Source organism: Nuphar pumila, chromosome 14 (assembly GCF_984573655.1).
Source record: "Nuphar pumila chromosome 14, dmNupPumi1.hap1.1, whole genome shotgun sequence".
Classification (NCBI taxonomy): domain Eukaryota; kingdom Viridiplantae; phylum Streptophyta; class Magnoliopsida; order Nymphaeales; family Nymphaeaceae; genus Nuphar; species Nuphar pumila.
In genome coordinates, this window is record NC_143262.1 from 82,611,344 (window position 1) to 82,631,629 (window position 20,286).

At 42.3% G+C, this 20,286-nt stretch overlaps 1 protein-coding gene across 1 annotated transcript; it reads left to right on the top strand.

Moving 5' to 3' along the window:
* Positions 1–6,403: 6,403 nt before the first annotated feature.
* LOC149817134 (FT-interacting protein 7-like) lies at positions 6,404–9,715 on the top strand. The gene has a single exon (XM_089986850.1). The coding sequence runs from the start codon at positions 6,562–6,564 to the stop codon at positions 9,571–9,573; it is 3,012 nt and encodes a 1,003-aa protein (XP_089842976.1). The 5' UTR covers positions 6,404–6,561; the 3' UTR covers positions 9,574–9,715.
* The last annotated feature ends 10,571 nt before the right edge of the window (positions 9,716–20,286 follow it).

The following is a 20,286-nucleotide window of genomic DNA, read 5'->3' on the forward strand; positions in this document are numbered from 1 at the left end:
AAACTTGGAATATGTGAAAGTGAAACCTACAAATACTTTGGATCAAGTTAAGTATTTGATGCAAACCCAATCTATTTATAGCCTTAACTACAATTGTTTCCTTGTGACTTATTTTGTACAATTGTCTCTAGAGACTGTTTTGCTTTGGTTGAGTCATGATGTAAGTGTTGAGTCACTTGTAACTTTCTCCAGGCCATCCTTCTTCATCGGTTCAGGTTGATAAATACCCTGAAGGGTTATCCCGTAGATCTGAACTGTAAGATGCCCTCAAGCAATACAGTGAATGAATGCAAATGTGTTGAGCTTTCTTTGTTCACACTCGTTGTGATTACCTTCAAGTGATTGCAATTCCTCTCTCTTTTGTTCTCTTGCACTCTTTATACTTAAATCTTTCGCAGCGGCAAGCGAGCGATCAGATAAGCTTGCGGCGGTAAGGAAAAGATCACTTGTTAAGAAATAGGCTCGTGACAACAACTGCTTAAAAATTTGTATGATTTTTTTTAATATAAGCGAGCTGATGGATAACCCATGTGGAATTAGAATCGGAGACCCCTCAATTATAATGGTATAATTTAATAGCCATGCAATTATTACCAATGTTGTCGGTATCAATTTGGCTAACGATTCAGGTGAATCGATCGATATGGATACTCAAGTGAATCATTTTGAATTAGCCTAAAAATTATTAAAAATATTACATATCAATCAGAATGTGATATGTGTTTAACTATTAAAATAATATTAAAAATAATTATAAGTATTTTTTTTTATATTTTATTAAAACTAGCCGATTCAAGAGTGAAGCATAGCGATTTTCTACCGATACGATATGTATTGGTAGGTATGCATCGATACTAACAACATTGATTATCACATTCGACCCTCTGACCTATGTTCTTCTTACTAATAAAATAAGGACAAAGAATTAAAAAAAAAATATGCGGAGTGGGAGCCACCCATACCAGATATTAAATTGCTTGCACGTGGTTGAAGCAACAAATAAAGGCCAACTACAAAACTATTACATATATAATGACACGACCCTTCAATTCTTTTGTTTTTTTACCTTTATTTTTTATTCCCCCTCAATGGGGCTGACTCATTTGTGAGTTGTGATGATAAGTGAGTCCAATATTTTGCCATTCTCGGGTTCGATTTGAATCAGGTTTGTTTTTTTGCCATTCTCGGGTCTAATTTCGGCTACTTGGCTTTGATTTGCTATTTTCAATAAGCTTTCATCCACAGATAGATGGGCAAATAGAGCGCATCAACGAGATACTTGAGCAGTACTTTAGGCACTTTATTAGTGCCAATCAGAAAAATTGAGTGAAGTTCCTTGACGTGGCATAATTCTGTTACAATTTGCAGAAAAGCGAGTCTTCAGGCCATAACCCATTTGAGATAGCCATGGGGTAACAACTACTAACCCTGGACACTCTTGCCGCACAAGAAAAAGGAAGGTCATCCTTCGCCTATCAGTTTGTTCGCGACTGGCATGAGCAGAATGAGTTGACGAAGCATTCCTACACAAGTCGACAAAGAGAATGAAGAAGTGGGTGAACAAGCATCATCGGCCTGTTGGGTTCCAAGTTCGAGACTAAGTGTTGGTGAAGCTTTATCCTGATCGCACAGACATCTTCCGTGGGCGGCACCGTAGACTGATCAGAAAGTATGAAGGACCATTCACCATCACAAAGAAGGTGGGCAAACTGACGTACAAGTTGGATCTGCCCCCAGATTTCAAGGTGCACCCAGTGTTTCATGTGTGCAACCCCAAGCAGTTCTATCCAGACGATGGAGATTCAGAACGCAATGTGTCACAATGCGCTTTCATCATGCAGAGAGCTCTGACAATACAACGGGCTGAGAAGCACCTCAATCAGATCCTTCGACATGAGGTCAACTGCTTGGGCGAAGCAAAAAAATACCTAGTGTAGTGGGAGGAAACAACAGAACCTACGTGGGAGCCAACTTTTCGGATGAACAACCACTACCCGACTGAAGTCAGGGCTTACCATGAAACAGATGGCGACGAGGACGATGCTTAATTTGAAGGGGAGAGCATGTTCTCTTGTGACTTACATTATAAGGTTGTGTCTAGAGTCTGTTTTGCTTTTGTTGAGTCTAATGTAAGTTGCCCGGTTCAGGTGAATCAATACCCCGAAGGGGCAACCCATATACTTGAACTGTAATAGCCTGCAGGCAAAATTGTAAATGAATCAAATGCATTGAGCTTTTTTTTGTTCACCCTCATTGTGATTGCTTCTTGTGATTGCAATTCTTCTCCCTCTATTCTCTCTTATTCTCTTGTACTCTGATTATAACCTTTTGTGATTGTCAATCGAGCGATAAGTAGGCTTGCGGCGATAAGGAAAGATCGTTACACCGCACTGACTTATTGAATAATATATGCGATAATAACTGTCATTGGTAAAAATTTGTATGATTTTTTTTTTTTTTAATATAAGCGAGCTGATGGATAACCCATGTGGAATTAGAGCCGGCGACCCCTCAATTATAATGGTATAATTTAATAGCCATGCAATTATTACCAATGTTGTTAGTATCGATATTGGCCTGTATCATTTGGCTAACGATTCAGGTGAATCGATATGGATACTCAAGTGAATCATTTTGAATTAGCCTAAAAATTGTTAAAAATATTACATATCAATCAGAATGTGACACATGTTTAACTATTAAAATAATATTAAAAATAATTATAAATAATTTTTTTTATATTTATTAAAAGAGTGAAGCATAGCGATTTTCTGCCGATACGATATGTATTGGCAGGTATGCACCGATACTGACAACATTGATTATCACATTCGACCCTCTGACCTATGTTCTTCTTACTAATAAAATAAGGACAAAGAATTAAAAAAAAAAAGGAATATGCAGAGTGGGAGCCACCCATACTAGATATTAAATTGCTTGCACGTTGTTGAAGCAATAAATAACGGCCAACTACTAAACTATTACATATATAATGACACGACCCTTCGATTCCTTTGTTTTTTTTCCTTTCTTTTTTATTCCCCCTCAATGGGGCTGACTCATTTGTGAGTTGTGATGATAAGTGAGTCCAATATTTTGCCATTCTCGGGTCCGATTTGAATCGGGTTTGAGTCGTGGATATCTATAATTGATTGTTTTAAATGGTAAAAATGCAAGAAGAAATAGTTTATATGGATAGGGATGCAAACATCTTAGATCCGGTACCGCTGAATACATTGTGGAGTTAGATCCGGAACAGCTAAAATTTATAAAACCTTGATCCTGTATCTGACCCATTATATGGATGGGTCCAGTGAGATAGTTGGATAGCTTTTTTCTTTATGGGAAAACCACCCCAGAGGGGAAGCAGATCAGGTCATGCTGAACATGAGCATTTTTGCTTATGCCGACATCGTGTCTGTTTGCATTTTAGATGAATGCCACGTGGTTTTGTTGACTTTTGAGCTTTTTAAAATGCAAATCGGATGGCCACGATGTCAGCATGAGCAAAATCGCTCATGTTCAACATGACCTGATCTGCTTCCCCCCTAGGGGTGTAAACCCGGACGCACCCCCTTGACCCCAGGGTACTATAGGCTTCGGAATAATGCCCGCAGAAATCGAACCCCAACTGTCCATCTGACAGCCCAAGCTCTTTTCAACTATGCTACCTCCTTGGGTCGAGATAGCTGGATAGTTAGGTCACACTATCATAACTAAAGAGTCTTGGGTTCGAATTCTCAAAAGCTTATCTCTTTATTGCCTAGCATGCCCATAAAAAAAAGTGGATTTGGAGTAGGTCCTTGTTCAAACAAATGAATGAGAAAGGACCATGGTTGCCAAACAGGGAAAAGAAAACAAGAAATGTCTTGAGAAACAGAAACGGGAAATGGGGCTTTTCAAGTGCATGCAAAACGTAAAACAAATTGGGAAAAGGCTAAGAAACATTTAACAAAAAAAAAAAAACTTGGGAAAAGGGGGTAAGCCCACAAAGTTTTAGGTTGCCAGGACAGTTTTAGGCAAAGCCAGCAGGGCTAAGTTTTTTATCCTGAGGGTTGTTTTTTCTTGTAAATGTTAAAAAATAAATAACTTACCAAACATGAGAAACATGTATCTCATAAAAGGAAAACACTTGGGAAATACATAAAACATGTATGGAAAACATATTTCATGAATATGGGAAACACATTTCCTACAATATAGGAAACATGCTTTTATCCGATATCAAACCAACATGCATTTGAATCAGATTTGGAGTTATACAAACTGATTTCTCTGGATTCAGATTCAGATTCACATTTGGCCAATGATTTTGGATTTTATCCAATATCAAACCAGATCTTACTCCATTTAATCAGATTTGGTAAGCTAAAACGATATCTGATTATAGGTGTGGATATGGTTTGAGATTTTGCTATTGAATATAAAAAAATATCTGGATTTATTTTAAAACAAGAAAAACAAGGGAATCATAACTGTAAAGGCCAACGTGACATGTAAAATAAATCTATGCAATGACATTCAATACTTTTAAACAAAAGCATAATGAATGTTGTTGGTGAGAGGGAAAAGGCGAAGAAAAAGGGATTCCCCCCATCCCCCCTTTCCAAATAGGGATGGCAGTGGACCGGGGGAAAGCGGGGCCCCGCCTCGCCCTGTTTGGACCGGGGATGAAGGGTATGAAACGGGGATGGAGGCGGGGACGAAGGTTAAAATCCATCCCCGTCCGGGGGTGGAGGTGGGGATGAAAGTGCATTTTTTCCCGCCCCGCCCCGTTCCCGCCACGATCCCCGCCTCATCCCCGCCCCAACCACTTTTCCCCGCAATATCCTTGCCCCGCCCTGCCTCATCCCCGTTTGAACCGGGGATGGAGGACATGAAACGGGGATGAAGGCGGGGATGGAGGATAAAATCCATTCCCGACCGGGAATGGAGGCGGGGGTGGAGGATAAAATCTTGAGGCGGGGCAGGGGTGGAGACCTTGTCCCCCCGCCCCGCCCCACTGCCATCTCTATTTCCAAATGCTGACAAATCCATGGCGTTTTTGTGCTTTTCCCGAGAATTTTGAGCAAGAGAACAAGGGAATGGTGGCGTTTCTCAGGGCCAACTCTTGCACCATACATCTCTCTCTCTCTTAACAATAACCCCTTCTCATCTATTGAGCTAACATTAGTAACTCTCTCTCTCTCTCTCAACACTAACCCCTTCTAATCTATTGAGCTAATATTATTAGCCTCCCTCTCTATTAACACCAACCCTTTCTATCTATTAAGCTAATATTAGTAACCAACCCTCTCTCTATTAACACTAACCCCTTCTCATAGGGATGGCAGTGGACGGGGAAAGTGGGGCCCCACCCCGCCTCGCCCCATTTGGACCGGGGATGAAGGGTATGAAACAGGGATGGAGGCGGGGATGGAGGTTAAAATCCATCCCCGTTCCGGGGTGAAGGCGGGGATGGACATGCACTTTTCCCCACCCCGACCACTTTTTCCCGCAATATCCCCACTCCGCCCCTCCTCATCCCTGTTTGAACCGAGGATGGAGGATAAAATTCATTTCCCGCCGGGGATGGAGGCGGGGTGGAGGATAAAATCTTGAGGCGGGGCGGGGGTGGAGACTTTGTCCCCCGACCTGACCTGCCCCGCCCCACTGCCATCCCTACCTTCTCATCTATTGAGCTAATATTAGTAACCTCCCTCTCTCTCAACACTCACTCCCCTTCTCATCTATTGAGCTAATATTTTAACCTCTCTCATCTTTGAACACTCAGTTTCATATTAGAACCTAGTTTTCAGAAAAACCGCTCAAGTTTTAGCAGAAGCCGCTCTCCAAGGATTGGTTGAAAGGCTTAAAGAGAATATTGTCATAGAGAATGATACCCGTTGGTGCTGGATTTAAATGATTCATTCACCGTTTCAGAGAATACAACAACATTCTTTTGAAAATACAAAAAAAAAAATCTATGAAGAGGGAAATGAGAGATATTCTGTTCCAGCACAAAGAATTACTCTCTCTCTCTCTCTCTCTCTCTCAACACTAATCCCTTTTATGCAGAGAATAAGACTCGTCTGATCCACATCCCAATCCCATAGTCCGGTTCCACAAGCTGTATCAACCGAATATTTACTAAGAAAGTAAATTCTCATAAATACTGAATCTCTTAACATAGAAACGCAGATCAAAAAGCAAGTCCGTTTCTGTAATTTTGGCACATGATCATCTTCCCCATCCTCCACCCGCCAGACGCCTTTTTACCTCATGGGTCTTCCCTCCGCCTCTCTTCTCCCATCTCCACTTAATGATACTCAAATATCCCAAAAGCGAAAAAAAATGAGAGAGAAAAAGCAAAGTAAAAAGCAGACAGTGCATGCTACACGCATAAAACCAAATCGACACACTCTCTCTTTCTGAACATACCTCTCTCTCTCTCTCTCTCTCTCTCTCTCTCCCTCTCTTCTGTAAACCGGAAGAAAAGAGTCTCTGCCACAAACCAGAAGAGGAAAGAAAAGAAAAAAGGAGGGTTTTGTGGAAGGATTCAGGTAAGGAAGAGAAGGAGCAATGAAGTTGGTGGCGGAGGTTATGGATGCGAGCGACCTGATGCCCAAGGACGGGCAGGGGTCAGCCAGCCCCTTCGTTGAGGTCGACTTCGAGGGGCAGAGGCAGAGGACGCAGACCAAGGAGCGGGACCTCAACCCCGTGTGGAACGAGCGGCTGGAGTTCAACGTCACCGACCCTGACTCCCTCCCCGGCCAGACCATCATCGTCGACGTCTACAACGACCGGAAGTCCGGCCACCACAAGAACTTCCTCGGCCGCGTCAAGATCTCCGGCTACTCCGTCCCCCGCGCCCCCGATGCCGCCCCCCAGCGCTTCCCCCTCGACAAGCGCGGCCTCTTCTCCCACATCCGCGGCGACATTGCCCTCAAGCTCTACGTCGACGACGGCGCCGTCGCCGCCCCGCCCCCTCTGCAGCCCTCCGCCGCCGCTCCGAAGGAGGAGAAGCCCGACAGGAAAAAGAAGGACAAGGAGAAAATCATGGAGTTTTGCGACCTCCCGGCGGCGGCGGCGGCGGCGGCCGAGTCCAAGCCCAAGCCCACCCCCGACGCACAGAAGCAGAGCTCCGGCAATGCGAAGCCCAATGTCGTCGAGCAGGTCTTCTCAATGCACGCTCCTGCTCCGCCGCACCCTCCACCCATCGTGGTGGCGCCCCTCCCGGCCACTCTCCAGCAGGTGCAGCGGAAGGAAGCGGAGTTCGGCCTCGTCGAGACGTCGCCGCCGCTCGGCGGCGTCGTCGGGTACTACAACCTGCGGGACAAGGGGGCGAGCACCTACGACCTGGTGGAGCAGCTGCAATTCCTCTACGTGAGCGTGGTGAAGGCCAGGGACCTCCCCGCCATGGACGTGAGCGGTAGCTGCGACCCTTATGTGGAGGTGAAGCTCGGCAACTACAAGGGTACCACCAAGCACCACGAGAAGACGCTGAACCCCGTGTGGAAGCAGGTGTTCGCCTACTCCAAGGAGAGGTTGCAGTCGAGCGTGCTCGAGATCACGGTGAAGGATAAGGATCTAGTGAAGGACGATTTCGTGGGGAAGGTGGTGTTCGACCTGAGCGAGATTCCGGTGCGGGTTCCGCCGGATAGCCCCCTGGCGCCACAATGGTACCGGTTGGAGGACAAGAAGGGGGAGGCGAAGGTGAAGGGGGAGATCATGGTGGCGGTGTGGAGGGGGACGCAGGCCGACGAGGCCTACCCGGAGGCGTGGCACTCCGACGCCGCTGCCGTCCCGGCCGCAGTCATCCACCACACCAAATCGAAGGTCTACTTCTCGCCGAAGCTCTGGTACCTCCGCGTCCATGTGATCGAAGCGCAGGACCTGGTGCCCGCTGGAGAGAAGGGGAGGTCGCCGGACACCTGGGTGAGAGTCCAATTGGGCAACCAGCACCGCCGGACGCGGCAGTCGCAGATCCGCTCCGTGAACCCGCTCTGGAACGAGGAGGTCCTCTTCGTCGCGGCCGATCCCTTCGAGGAGCACCTCGTGGTTTCCGTGGAGGACAGGGTCGGGCCTAACAAGGACGAGACGCTCGGCCGGCTGGTCCTGCAGCTATCGTCAGTGCCCCGCCGGAACGACCACAAGGTCGTCGACGCCCGGTGGTTCAGCCTCGAGAAGCCGTCGGCGACGGCGGAGGGCGTGAACGGCGAGAAGAAGGAGGTGAAGTTCGCGAGCAGGATGCACCTCCGGCTTTGCCTCGACGGTGGCTATCACGTCCTGGACGAGTCGACCCACTGCAGCAGCGACCTCCGGCCGACGGCGAGGCAGCTGTGGAAGCCGAGCATTGGTGTCCTGGCGGTCGGCATTCTCGGCGCCCGGAACCTCCTGCCGGCGAAGACGAAGAATGGCCGCGGCACCACCGACGCCTACTGCGTCGCCAAGTACGGGCAGAAGTGGGTGCGGACGCGCACCCTGGTCGACTCCCTCTGCCCCAATTGGAACGAGCAGTATACTTGGGAGGTCTACGACCCATGCACCGTGATCACCATCTGCGTCTTCGACAACGCGCAGCTCGCCGGCGGCGACGCCAAGGACGCCCGCGACCAGCGGATCGGCAAGATTCGAATCCGGCTGTCGACGCTCGAGACCGATCGCGTCTACACCCATTACTACCCTCTTCTGGTTCTGCAACCCTCCGGCCTCAAGAAGACCGGCGAGCTCCACCTCGCCGTCCGGTTCTCCTGCACCTCTTTCGTTAACATGATGCATATGTACAGCCAGCCGCTGCTGCCCAAGATGCATTACGCGAATCCGATCTCGGTGATGCACCTGGACTACCTCCGGCACCAGGCGATCCAGATCGTGGCGCTCCGGCTCGGCCGGGCGGAGCCGCCGCTGCGCAAGGAGGCCGTCGAGTACATGCTGGACGTCGACCAGCACATGTTCAGCCTCCGGCGGAGCAAGGCGAACTTCTACCGGATAATGTCTCTGCTCTCGGGGCTCGTCGCCGTCGGTCGGTGGTTGGACGACATCCGCAACTGGGTGAACCCGGTGACCACCGTGCTGGTTCACGTCCTCTTCCTGATCCTGGTGTGCTACCCGGAGCTCATCCTGCCGACGGTCTTCCTCTACCTATTCCTGATCGGGCTGTGGAACTACCGGTTCCGGCCGCGCCACCCGCCGCACATGGACACCAGGCTGTCGCAGGCGGAGCGGGCACACCCGGACGAGCTCGACGAAGAGTTCGACACGTTCCCGACGAGCCGGCCGCCGGATCTGGTGAGGATGCGGTACGAACGGCTGCGGAGCGTGTCGGGGAGGGTGCAGACAGTGGTGGGCGACCTCGCCACGCAGGGGGAGCGGGCGCAGGGGATACTCAGCTGGCGGGATCCGCGCGCCACCACCATCTTCGTGGTGCTCTGCCTCTGTGCGGCCGTCTTCCTCTACGTGACGCCGTTCCAGGTGGTGGCGGTGCTGGCGGGGCTCTACTACCTCCGCCACCCACGCTTCAGGAGCAAGCTCCCCTCCGTCCCGGTCTCCTTCTTCAGGCGGCTTCCTGCCAAGACTGACCGTCTTCTGTAGATACCAGCCATTCGATCCAGCCATCGTCGCCGTCGGATAGTCTTATGGGTATGTATTGATGATGGTAAGCAGATACTGTAATGTAATGAACAGTGGTAGTCTGGATCTGTATCCTGTTGTCCAACAAAATTTTTGTTCTGTTTTACTGTTCTTTCTGTTCATGAAGTAATTATTGTTTGCTGTTATATAAATGTTATAGGTTGGTGGGAAATTGAGAATTTGGGTTTTCTTTGATTCAAAGGAGAAATGCTATATAATGTTGAAGATGGGAAGGAATTTGGGGTTTCTTTGATTCAAAGGGAGAATGAGAGAAAGTTGGTAGTCCACTACTTTTTAGATGAGAGAAAAAAGCATGGATACTTTTTGGAGATATGTGTCCTGTTGTCCAAAACAAATTCTTCTGCTTTGCTGTTCTTTAATTGTTGTTTGCTGTTATATAAATGTTATAGATGGGTGGGAATTTGGGTTTTCTTTGATTCAAAGAAGAATTGTTATATAATGTTAGCGATGGGAGGGAATTTGTGGTTTCTTTGATTCAAAGGAGAATTGTCATGTAATGTTAAAGATGGGAGGGAATTTGGGGTTTCTTTGATTCAAAGGAGAATTGTTATGTAATGTTAAAGATGGGAGGGATTTTTGGGGTTTCTTTGATTTCAAAGGGAGAATGAGAGAAAGTTGGGTATGCAATTACTTTTTTAGGATGGGAGGAAAAAACGTAGATACTTTTTGGAGATTGGGTTTTGTGGGGTACAGGGGTCCTGTCCTGTTTGCCACTGATTATAAAATGAATTTATGTGGTTAAAAAAGGTGTACTAAGAATGTGGGGAATTAGCTGCTTTGTATGGTGAATCATGCCTCATTCATCAGGCTTTGTTGGAAAGGTTGCAGTGAATCATACCTCATTCATCAAGCTTTGTTGGAAAGGTTGTGTTGTGAATCATACATCATTCATCAGGTTCTTAGTAGGGTGTGGCTGTGTATTTGCTTCGGATGTAAAGTTGATGTGACGATTGGGCTTATACTGTATTGTGGTTTACCATGAGAAGCTTGCTTTATGCTTTTGTCGACTGTTGACATTCGGTTCGGACCGGGATATACTACACACATCTAAACAGCTATCTGTTTGGGATATTGAGAGAGAGGGAGATGCCAAAGGAGTTTCATATGGGTGTTTGGGGTGGGGAGAGAGAGTTTGATAGCAGACGTGGTTGAAATTAAAAAAAGGAAAAAACCAAAAGCAAAAATAACAGCTTTGGGGCCTAGTAGTGTTAAATAAGAAATGGGAAGTGCTTGTGGGACTTGAGAATCCCTCCTGAGATAAGAAAAGGTCCTGGTTTGCTGCAACTTGAGCAAGTGTTTTTTTTTTTCTCTGAGAAATGCTAGGGGAGAGGGCTCCATACCCTTTTATGAAGCGAATATGTACAGAAATGTACAACAATATACAACAACCAGAAAGAATAAAACAAATATCAATGTTAGAAGAATAAAAAAATTCAGTGAAGCCATGCCAATCTGGTGGCTTATCCTTCCTGCTATACTCCCTGCGCCCTCTCATGGGAAGAAGGAGAAGCAAACCTATACCATCCGACACACCATGATCCCTAAAGCACATGGATTCCAGAAGAGCACTAATAGTTGGAAACTGTCCACGAAGTCCCCCACGCCTCAACATCACCATTCTCATCCAGTTCAACCAGCTTTGGTTATTGGTAGAGACACAAATACGATGGGAACAGAAATCAACTTCCTTCAAAGTTTGCTCCAACATCAGTGTTTCTATCAACAGTTCTCTAATAATACTTTGAACACCCACTTGAATGTACCTCTCATCCTCATCTTGGACCCCGAATTCTGTTTTGGTTCTAGCCCCTTGAGTCCAAGTAGCAATTTGAATAAAAAAACCATGAGACAAGGGAGGTCCTGAAGTTGGGAAAATACCTGTTTGAGCCCACAACTAAATTGTTCTCTGCTGCTCTGCATTCCATTTCATTTTAAAGAAATTTTCCTTACGAGCACTCAAACTTCGTGTTGAAATTTCTCTCTGTATCATGAGCAGTACGGTTACGAAGACATCAGAGCTTTCAAATAACAATGTGGAAGACATCCTGCCAACAAACACGCTACCAGCTCTGATCAAAGAATCAAGAAAACCACCATTTCAGTTCCTTAATTATAGTTTGTGCAAGGACTGCGACGTTGCAAAAAATTTCCTACAACAAATTTCCTGATACAAATAGGTGTTGACAGTTTTCCTCTTCCCTGCAACAAAGAAAACACCTATTTGCTAAAGCCACACCAAAACGCTGCAGTCTATTTAGGGTTAACAACCTCTCTTAACAGGCTAAAAATAAAACCCAGTTCGCTATGTGTTTGTTCATGTCATTATAGTGGCTAAGGCGGGGGAGGGGGGTTAATTCCCTATACATGGAATTTGTTCATGTCATTTATACGACATATGCTGGAGTTGATATTTTATGATCAATAATCTCTTAGTGATTAGCAACATGCACGTAATCCGTCACTTATCAAAATCATCTGCTGTGAATTTGCATGTCAAGGTGGCCAACATATTTCAAATAAGATACGATTAAGACAAGATTATGGAGGTAGGTAGAGGAGAGGCCATGGTTATGATTAAGACATGATTATTTATAGATAGCCATTTACAGCGGTTCTTTTTCATTAAAAAATGAACAAAACAACAGATTGATATTAACTTTTCATTGCAGGGTATGTAATAACCATGAATGGAAACATCATACCTTGAGATCCATCTTATTGTAGAGGCATGTAATATGATGAATATGGAGGCATCATACCCTGAGGGCCCATCTTTACCAGTAGAGAAGATTGTGTTCTGCACCCATTGCGTGTAAATGAAAGATAATATTAGGGTGACTGAGCAGCAATTGACAACAAAAGCAATAATACTGTAAGTGTACATTACAGGTGAGCATTCCCATCAAGCAAAGCAATTTAGAAATCAAGCATGGCAGATGATGGTATTCATTTTTATTATAACTTGCTCATTGGTCAAGAATGCATAGAACTGAGATCATCGCAAAAAATTTTATCTCTTGTATTTCTCTCTCTTCCTTATCTATTCCTTTTCTAACCTCTATTTCCTCTGAAGGGAGAAAATAAAAGACAGAAAAGAAGAGAAGAGAAAAGGAAAGAAAGAAGAGAGAGAGAAAATTTTCTGTGAAGGTCTCACTTGACCTTAATTTTGAAAAGAGATTTTTTTAAAGATTACCCGCCTCCATTTTTGAAATATTTGCGGGAAAATTGGGAGACGGGATTCGCTCGTCGGTACGAGGTTCGACGGTTCCTGGCATCTTTACCAGGGGTAATCGAACCAGGGGTCGAATTCATGCCTTTTTGCTTTGCTAAAATATCATCCAAGAATTTATCCTAAGTCTAAATGCACAAAGAATCATGCTCTTTTGAAAAGGATGATTTTAGAAATATGAGATTTTCCAAGTGAAAATGTGATGATAGAATGAATAAATGATTTTTGAATAGTTGAATTTAACTTAGAACTTGAGATAGATCAAAAAAGATGTTTAAAGTTCTAAGTTTTTGAAATAATCAGAGTTTTGGGAAAATAAATCTGGACTTTGGGAAGAATGATTTGAAGCTGAGATAGAAAGGAAAAGAAGGAAGTTTCAAAGTCAGAAATGGACTTTTGAATTTAGAATTTTGAATCCGGATGAATGTTTGAAATGTAATTGAATTCCAATTTCGAAATTTGAAATCAGGATGAGACTTGATAAATCCAAATTGAGTTTGAAAGATAGAATTGGATCTAGATGGGAAAAATGAAATCGGATTTGAAATTCGAAAATCAAGATGGAATTTGAATTCATAGTCTGAATCCTAAAATGGAATTTGAATCTGAAATTTGAGATCCAAGATGGAATTGGGTTCTGGATCCTAAAATGGATTTTGGATCTGAAGTTTGAGATCCAAGATGGAGCTGAGTTCAGGATCCTAAATGGAATTTGGATCTGAAGTCTGAAATCCAAGATGGAGTTGGATTCTGGATCCTAAAATGAATTTTGGATCTGAAGTCTGAGATCCAAGATGGAATTTGGATTCTGGATCTAGAACCCTAAATGAGAATTGAATCTGAAATCTGAGACCCATAAGTGGAGATTGCCTTTGGAAATCTGGATCCAAGTTGAGATTGGGTTCTAACTTTGGATTTGGTTTTTGAAAGTCCAAATGAGACTTTTGAAAATGGATCTGGGTTTTGAAAACCCAGATTGAATTTAAAATTTAGGAAGAGTCAAATTTTGAGATTCAGAATCGATCTCAAACTTTGATTTTGAAGATAAGAAAATAAACTTTGATTTTGAATCAGAAGATGAATCAGAAAACTTCAAAGTTAAATTGAACTTCGAAGTTTGAATTTTGATTAGGAAATTGAAATTTTGAATATAAGATGATTTTTGAAATTTCAAAGTCAAATTGAACTTTAAAATTGAATTTTGAATCTTGGAATGGGATAGAATTGAATTTAAATAAGAATTGATCTGAGAAAATAAAGAAAATACTCAAAAATCACTTAGAGTTTTTGAAAAAAAAATTTGAAAATATGATGCAATTCTATCCTATATGATGAATGAATTTAAAGAATTTGAAATTGGATTTGAAAATCCTATTTTATTCTTTAAGTGAATTAAAATAAGATTGAAGATATAATACATTCATGACTATGGTCATTGAACGTATTATATAATAATCACATTTAAATTCAAGTGAAGAATGAAACATATTTTGGTGCTTTTATAGAGTTTAAGATGAAATTAACTCTCAATATATCCTGACTATGACCATTGATATATATATTGAGTTAATTTTAAACTAAACTCTGATAAAAGAGGAAAATATTTAAAGAAAATATGATGAATTTTGAAAAGGATCCAGTGTGTATTTAGTGTTATTCCATAAAAGATGCAAATCCTAAGTTTTGTTCACACCTTGATTATGGCCATTGATGCAAATCGTCAACTTAGGATTTAATCACCTTTTATTTGAATGGTGCACGTGCCATTCGTGTACCCATTTGTGAAATTTTGAAATAAAAGAGAAAATGATATGAAAACAGGCGATTTAAGATCTATATGCACATAGATTCTAATCTAATGAATGTAAATTCTAATTATATCTATTTATGAAATTGAAATTCAAATTCCTAGACCAAGAAGGGAAATAGTCTTGATTCCTGCAAAACTCAAGTTAACCCGAGATGAGAAATATATATAGAAAGTAATAATATCACATTGAATCTTAAGATACCGCTAATGAGATGCATATGCATCATGCTAAAAGAGATGCAAGCCGAATGACGAAACATACCTTAAGATATTGTATTGAATATCAGAATATAATGTCCTGAAATAATGGTGAAGATTAGTGAATGTCATCCTAAGTTTAATTAGGACATATACTACCTGAAAAGAAATGCAGTGTTTGTATTTAATGATGTGGTATATATATTTAAATAACATCACAAAGGGGATAGCCATATATACATTTGCAATGTGCAAATACCTATACTGAAAAGGAGGTATGATGCAAGTGCCAGTTGTTATAGAAACGAAGATATGCAGATATGCATGCTGTGGTGGATGAAATACAGGGAATGAGGTATGTTATACATTGGTGAAGAGACCATAGCTGGGATGTTGTGCAAAGTGTAGGTAGGAGCTAGAAATGTGCACAGGGAAATGATGCTGAAAAATGCAAATGTGAGCCTGCAAAGGAATCTATTGTTTGTAGGTTGCAACGGGGTAAGGTATTGGTGCTTACGAAGAGGGAAAAAGTGAAGATTGTATGTGAATTGCAGCAGTGATGGGTGGTGGCAGGTTAATAGCTGTGCTGTGAATGACATACAAGCGGGATGCTGTGTAGAAGGTAGTTGTGGTGTTGTGTTGATATAAATGAAGGTGAAGGAATGGGGTGTTGGTAGTGCTGTTGCAGGAAAATACAACAAAAGACAGGTGGGTGCTGTGTAAATTGTGATATGTGTTGTAAGTGCCATAGTGAATGGAGGTTGGGTTTGATGAAGACTGGTTCAGCAGTGAACCGTCTCCTTCTGATGAGAGGTGGTGCTGGTTTGTAGCAACGGATACAGCGGGGTGCTGCTGGAAAAAATGAATATGCTTATGAATATTCGTTGTAATAGCTGTAAGTAGCACACTGATGGAAATGGACATGGTGAATGCATTGATTATGCAACAAGGTGAAGGGTGTAGGTGCAAAAGCATAACTATTGCTGTAGAAGAAACATGTAAGAACAGTAGGTAGTATGTGCCAATGATGAAGCAAAGTTCTTACAAGCACCAAAGCATTGTCAGCAGGATGCTGAAGATGAAGCCATTTGTGAGGATAAATGACTGAATTTAGAAACAAATGTAACATGATAATCCAAACACTAAAGCAACTTAAATAAAGGAACCCATCTGGAAATGCTGAACATACCTGTAAACTGGTTCCAGTAGATGCCACAAATGATTGTGGGGATCGATAGATTCTCTTTAGAACCGAGGGTTTGAAACCACTGGGTCTCAAAATGGGATTAATCACTTATTTTCTGAAGCAAAACCAACACTTAAGTTGTCAAGCAACCTCCATGGCCAAAAATATATGATAGTCTAGAGCAATAAATCGTTCACAATTACCCACCATAAAAACTACATTCTCACAAATGAGTCTTACACATAAAGGCAAAAGCTATCCCCAGATACACGGAAACAGCAAAAAGAAAATATCATGAATAAGCTAAATTGGCTAAACAAAAATCTGTTGGAGGGTCCAAAACATATAAAACTTGCTGAGTATTTATAACGAAAGGAGAGAAAACAAGAGACTCAGTTTGCCATGTTCATGCGTACCCTCACTTGAAGCACTTAGCATCCGGCAGTGCCTTGCCTGCAAAAGGCTCTTCTGGGATCATCCAGAGGATTGATCTTCTCACATCCACTGCAACAATGTTCAGATATGAGGAAAAGTGAAGAAAAGCGTGCTTGCTGGGTGCCATGCCCCAATCTCTTTGGTGATAATCACACTTTGCATGGTATATTACTTTCTTAAGTCAATTCGACCTATGGAATTCTTACCTTTTGTCGGTATTATTTTACAATTCTTACGCAAGATGAAGCATATGGAAATAACCCTTAAGATTCTTGCAATAGACAACAACCTAAAATTATCGATGACTAATAGTATATACAGTAAAGGCAAAGTGGGCATCGATAAAAAAGGGAGCAGTGAAATCAAAATATCAAATGATCAATATTAATTGAACGCCATAAGGGAAATAGCAAAATAAAGAAAGAAGAAATAAGAAATCAGACATTAGCAGGAAAATTATATGCAAGTCGACTATCACATGGGGACCATGAAATTGCATTGCCAGGAGGATTAGATACAGGGTTTGAGCAGGAATGTGACAATGCTAATATAACAGTACTATCAAAACCATGGCTAATCAAATGCTAGAGTGTAGATGCTACACTTAAGTGGATATATATTTATGCAGATATTATACTTATTAAAGAAGTAAATGTACAGGTAAATACCAAGTGCTTTTTTTTTTGGCCAAGTAGAAATTCAAGATAATTTAAGCACACCTTAATCACTCTAAAAAAAATCAACAAAGGATCAAAGTCACCTGTATAAAAGGTAAATGCCAGTACAATGATCATGTTTTTCGATTCAATACCATCCAGTAAGAACGGGCTCACCTAAAAATCCAAATTCCTTATTGTAGAAACAAAAGGGAATGTTGGCACCAGGCTCTGTGGAACAATCGGTACAATGGAATTACTTATCCAATGCCTGACACCTGCATGACTGTAAGCATACACAAAATGCGACCACGGGAGCTCAAACTCTGTAAGGTGTTCTGTCTTGCTCACTGTTTAGACACTAACAATCGAATGTATTAATCTGCTTTCTTGTCCAGGGGCATCTAGAGCTGCTAGCCTCTCAACTAGAGGAGGATGAGAATAAGGATAGGCAGAATACCATTGTATCTGTGTTCATAGCTGATAGGTTTTTCTCTTGCAGTTTCATTAGCCCTACTCGCGGTGGGGGGGAACCAAAACCAAGCTTCTTTGCAAAAAGCATCAGCCTTACTCTGCTACAACACACTAGTTTGACGAGATATTCTCCGTGGCAAATTGATTCGCAATGAATCTATCTTGCTAAGCGAAACGGTAAATGAGCATTGTGATTCATCATCAACATAGCAACTTACTGCCTCAATTGAGGGTACCCACAACAGATGCAATGGTAACAATATACATGTGAAAATTAATAATAACAGATGATCAATGCAGAAACATGAAGATTGAGATATAAACAGTTAATCGACATTATAATAAAATGAAATAGGAAACAGAATGCTACAAGATACATCAAAATGCAAGTCAAAAGTCAGAAAACTGGGGGAAATTAATACATAGACAAAAAACTCTTTAATCAACTGAAACAATAAGTCGAACTGGAAGGTAATATTTAGAGTTTCTGAACCGTCAGATACCCAAAACTGAAATGTGATTAAAATTTCATTCAGCAAAGCGAATGATCAAATCCTGTTAAAATTTGGGGATCAAACATAGAACTAACCATCCGATATGAGCATCAAGAGTAAATGAGAAATAAAAAAAATGATAAATAATAAAGAAAAAAAAGGATACGAAAAACAATCTAAAGAAGGATAAGTGCTGAAGATTACGCAAATCCGAGAAAACAAATTTTTGTTATAAAAGAAGGAAGATATCAGAATCTAAAGATTCCTATTACTATTGCAATGGGTGGGTCGATCCTGCTATATGCAGGTCGATCCCACCATGGCTGCGTCCGAAAAATAAAGAAGACAGGGAAAGGCTCTTACCTTGGCTCGGCAGGGGTATTGGAGTCTCTCTCAGGTGACTGCAGTGGAGGCACTATGAATCATTGGCTATTGGGGCTGTGGCTGGATGATCCCCTTTCTTTGGTTGATCCAGAGCAATCAGAAGGAGGGTTGGTGCTTCGATGTCCGACCTCGTGGCTATCACAGGAGGTCGAGTCTCCTTTGCTCGATGAGGGAGAATCCGAGAGAAAGAAAAGAAGATCAGAAGTAGAGGGGAGAAGAGGAAGGAGACCGGAAGAGAAGAGGATACCGAGAGAATGAGGAATCCGATGCTAGAAGGGTGGAGGGGTGAAGGCGATGAGGAAAATGGGCTTCCTGCGTGCTCTTTTTAAAGGGGGAGAAGGAAGGTTCGGGAAGAAGGGCGGTTGGAGATGAGTGGAGGAGGAAGAAGGGGGGGGGGATGGATGGTGGTGGTGGTGGCCGTGGTGGCCAGGAGGGAAGGGTTTAAAGGAGGGTTCTCTTCCATCGGATGGGCTTCGCCGGGTGGGGATCTAGGGCATATGGGAGGAGGGAAGTTGCAGCACAGAGAGAGAGCCACCCTATTTTAGGAAAAATCGGGTTTAGTTTTTTTTTTTTCCTTTTTTCAAAACCAGTCCTTCAATTTTATAAAAATTTTCCAAAACAAGGTAAAAAAGATATGTTTTATTAAAAGGGCGATTTTTCAAAGGGATGGTTTTAAGAGCTTATTTCTTTGTATTTTCTTTTTTTTTCTGATTTTTGTACTTTTCTTGAAATTTTCTACATTTTTTGTCCTTTTGAAAATAAAAACTCTAGAACTAGGGAAAATGAGAGATTAAACTATTTTTAGAATTTTCTGAGAAATATTTACAAAAGAGGGGTTTTCTGAGAATTTTAACATTGTTCTTTGGAAAATCCTTCGGACAATGGGTCAAAAAAATGAATTTGGATTTCAGCGAATCCGAGAAATGAATGGAAATTTTATCAAAGATCGACCTGATTATTCAAAGATGGACCCAGGGGCAAAAAGGGAAAATTTTAGAATTTTTGGAAAATTTGGGGTGTTCACAAGAACCAACTTTTAAAACTCAAAAAACATATAGAAAGGTCAAGTTTAGGAGCCTAGAGAGACCTAAACTATCAAGCCATGTGTGTGTGTGTGTGAGAGAGAGAGAGAGAGTAATGTGTGTAAACACTAAGCGACTTCATTATAATGGCTCTTTCCATCACATAATTAAAATTTTGAAAGCTTACTTTTATACTTCTTGCAATTCAGAGATCCAATTCAAGAAAAAAATGATGAAAACTACCCTTGAAGATGTATATACAGGACAAAACACACATAGATGTATGCACATGACCTATGTCACAAGACATGACTCGCATATGAGATGTGATTTTGTCAATTTTGCAAACCTTAAGATACACAAAAACTATTTTTTTTAATATTACCATTTTTATAATATATCTAAATTGAAAATGTTAAAGAGTAAACATCGAACAGGACAAGGGGTAAGCCCACAGAGTTTTAAGCTGTGAAGACAGTGATCATAAGTACGACAGGCAGAGCCAGTCCGACTAGGTCTCTGATCCTGGAGGTTGTGTGTTTTTCTTATGGGGCTAGGCAAAAGGGAAAACCCTTCATCATGGATGGGACGTTGGCAGGACATGGTGTCTAAAACTCTTAGAGTATGTTTGATGGCTTGTCCAAGATTAGACGAAATGAACAAAATGTAATGAAATGGTGGTCTTCCACAAATGCACGAATAACTCACAAAACAAGTGTCTATTGGAGACACTACAAGCATGACCCTTGAAAGGGTATAAAAGGA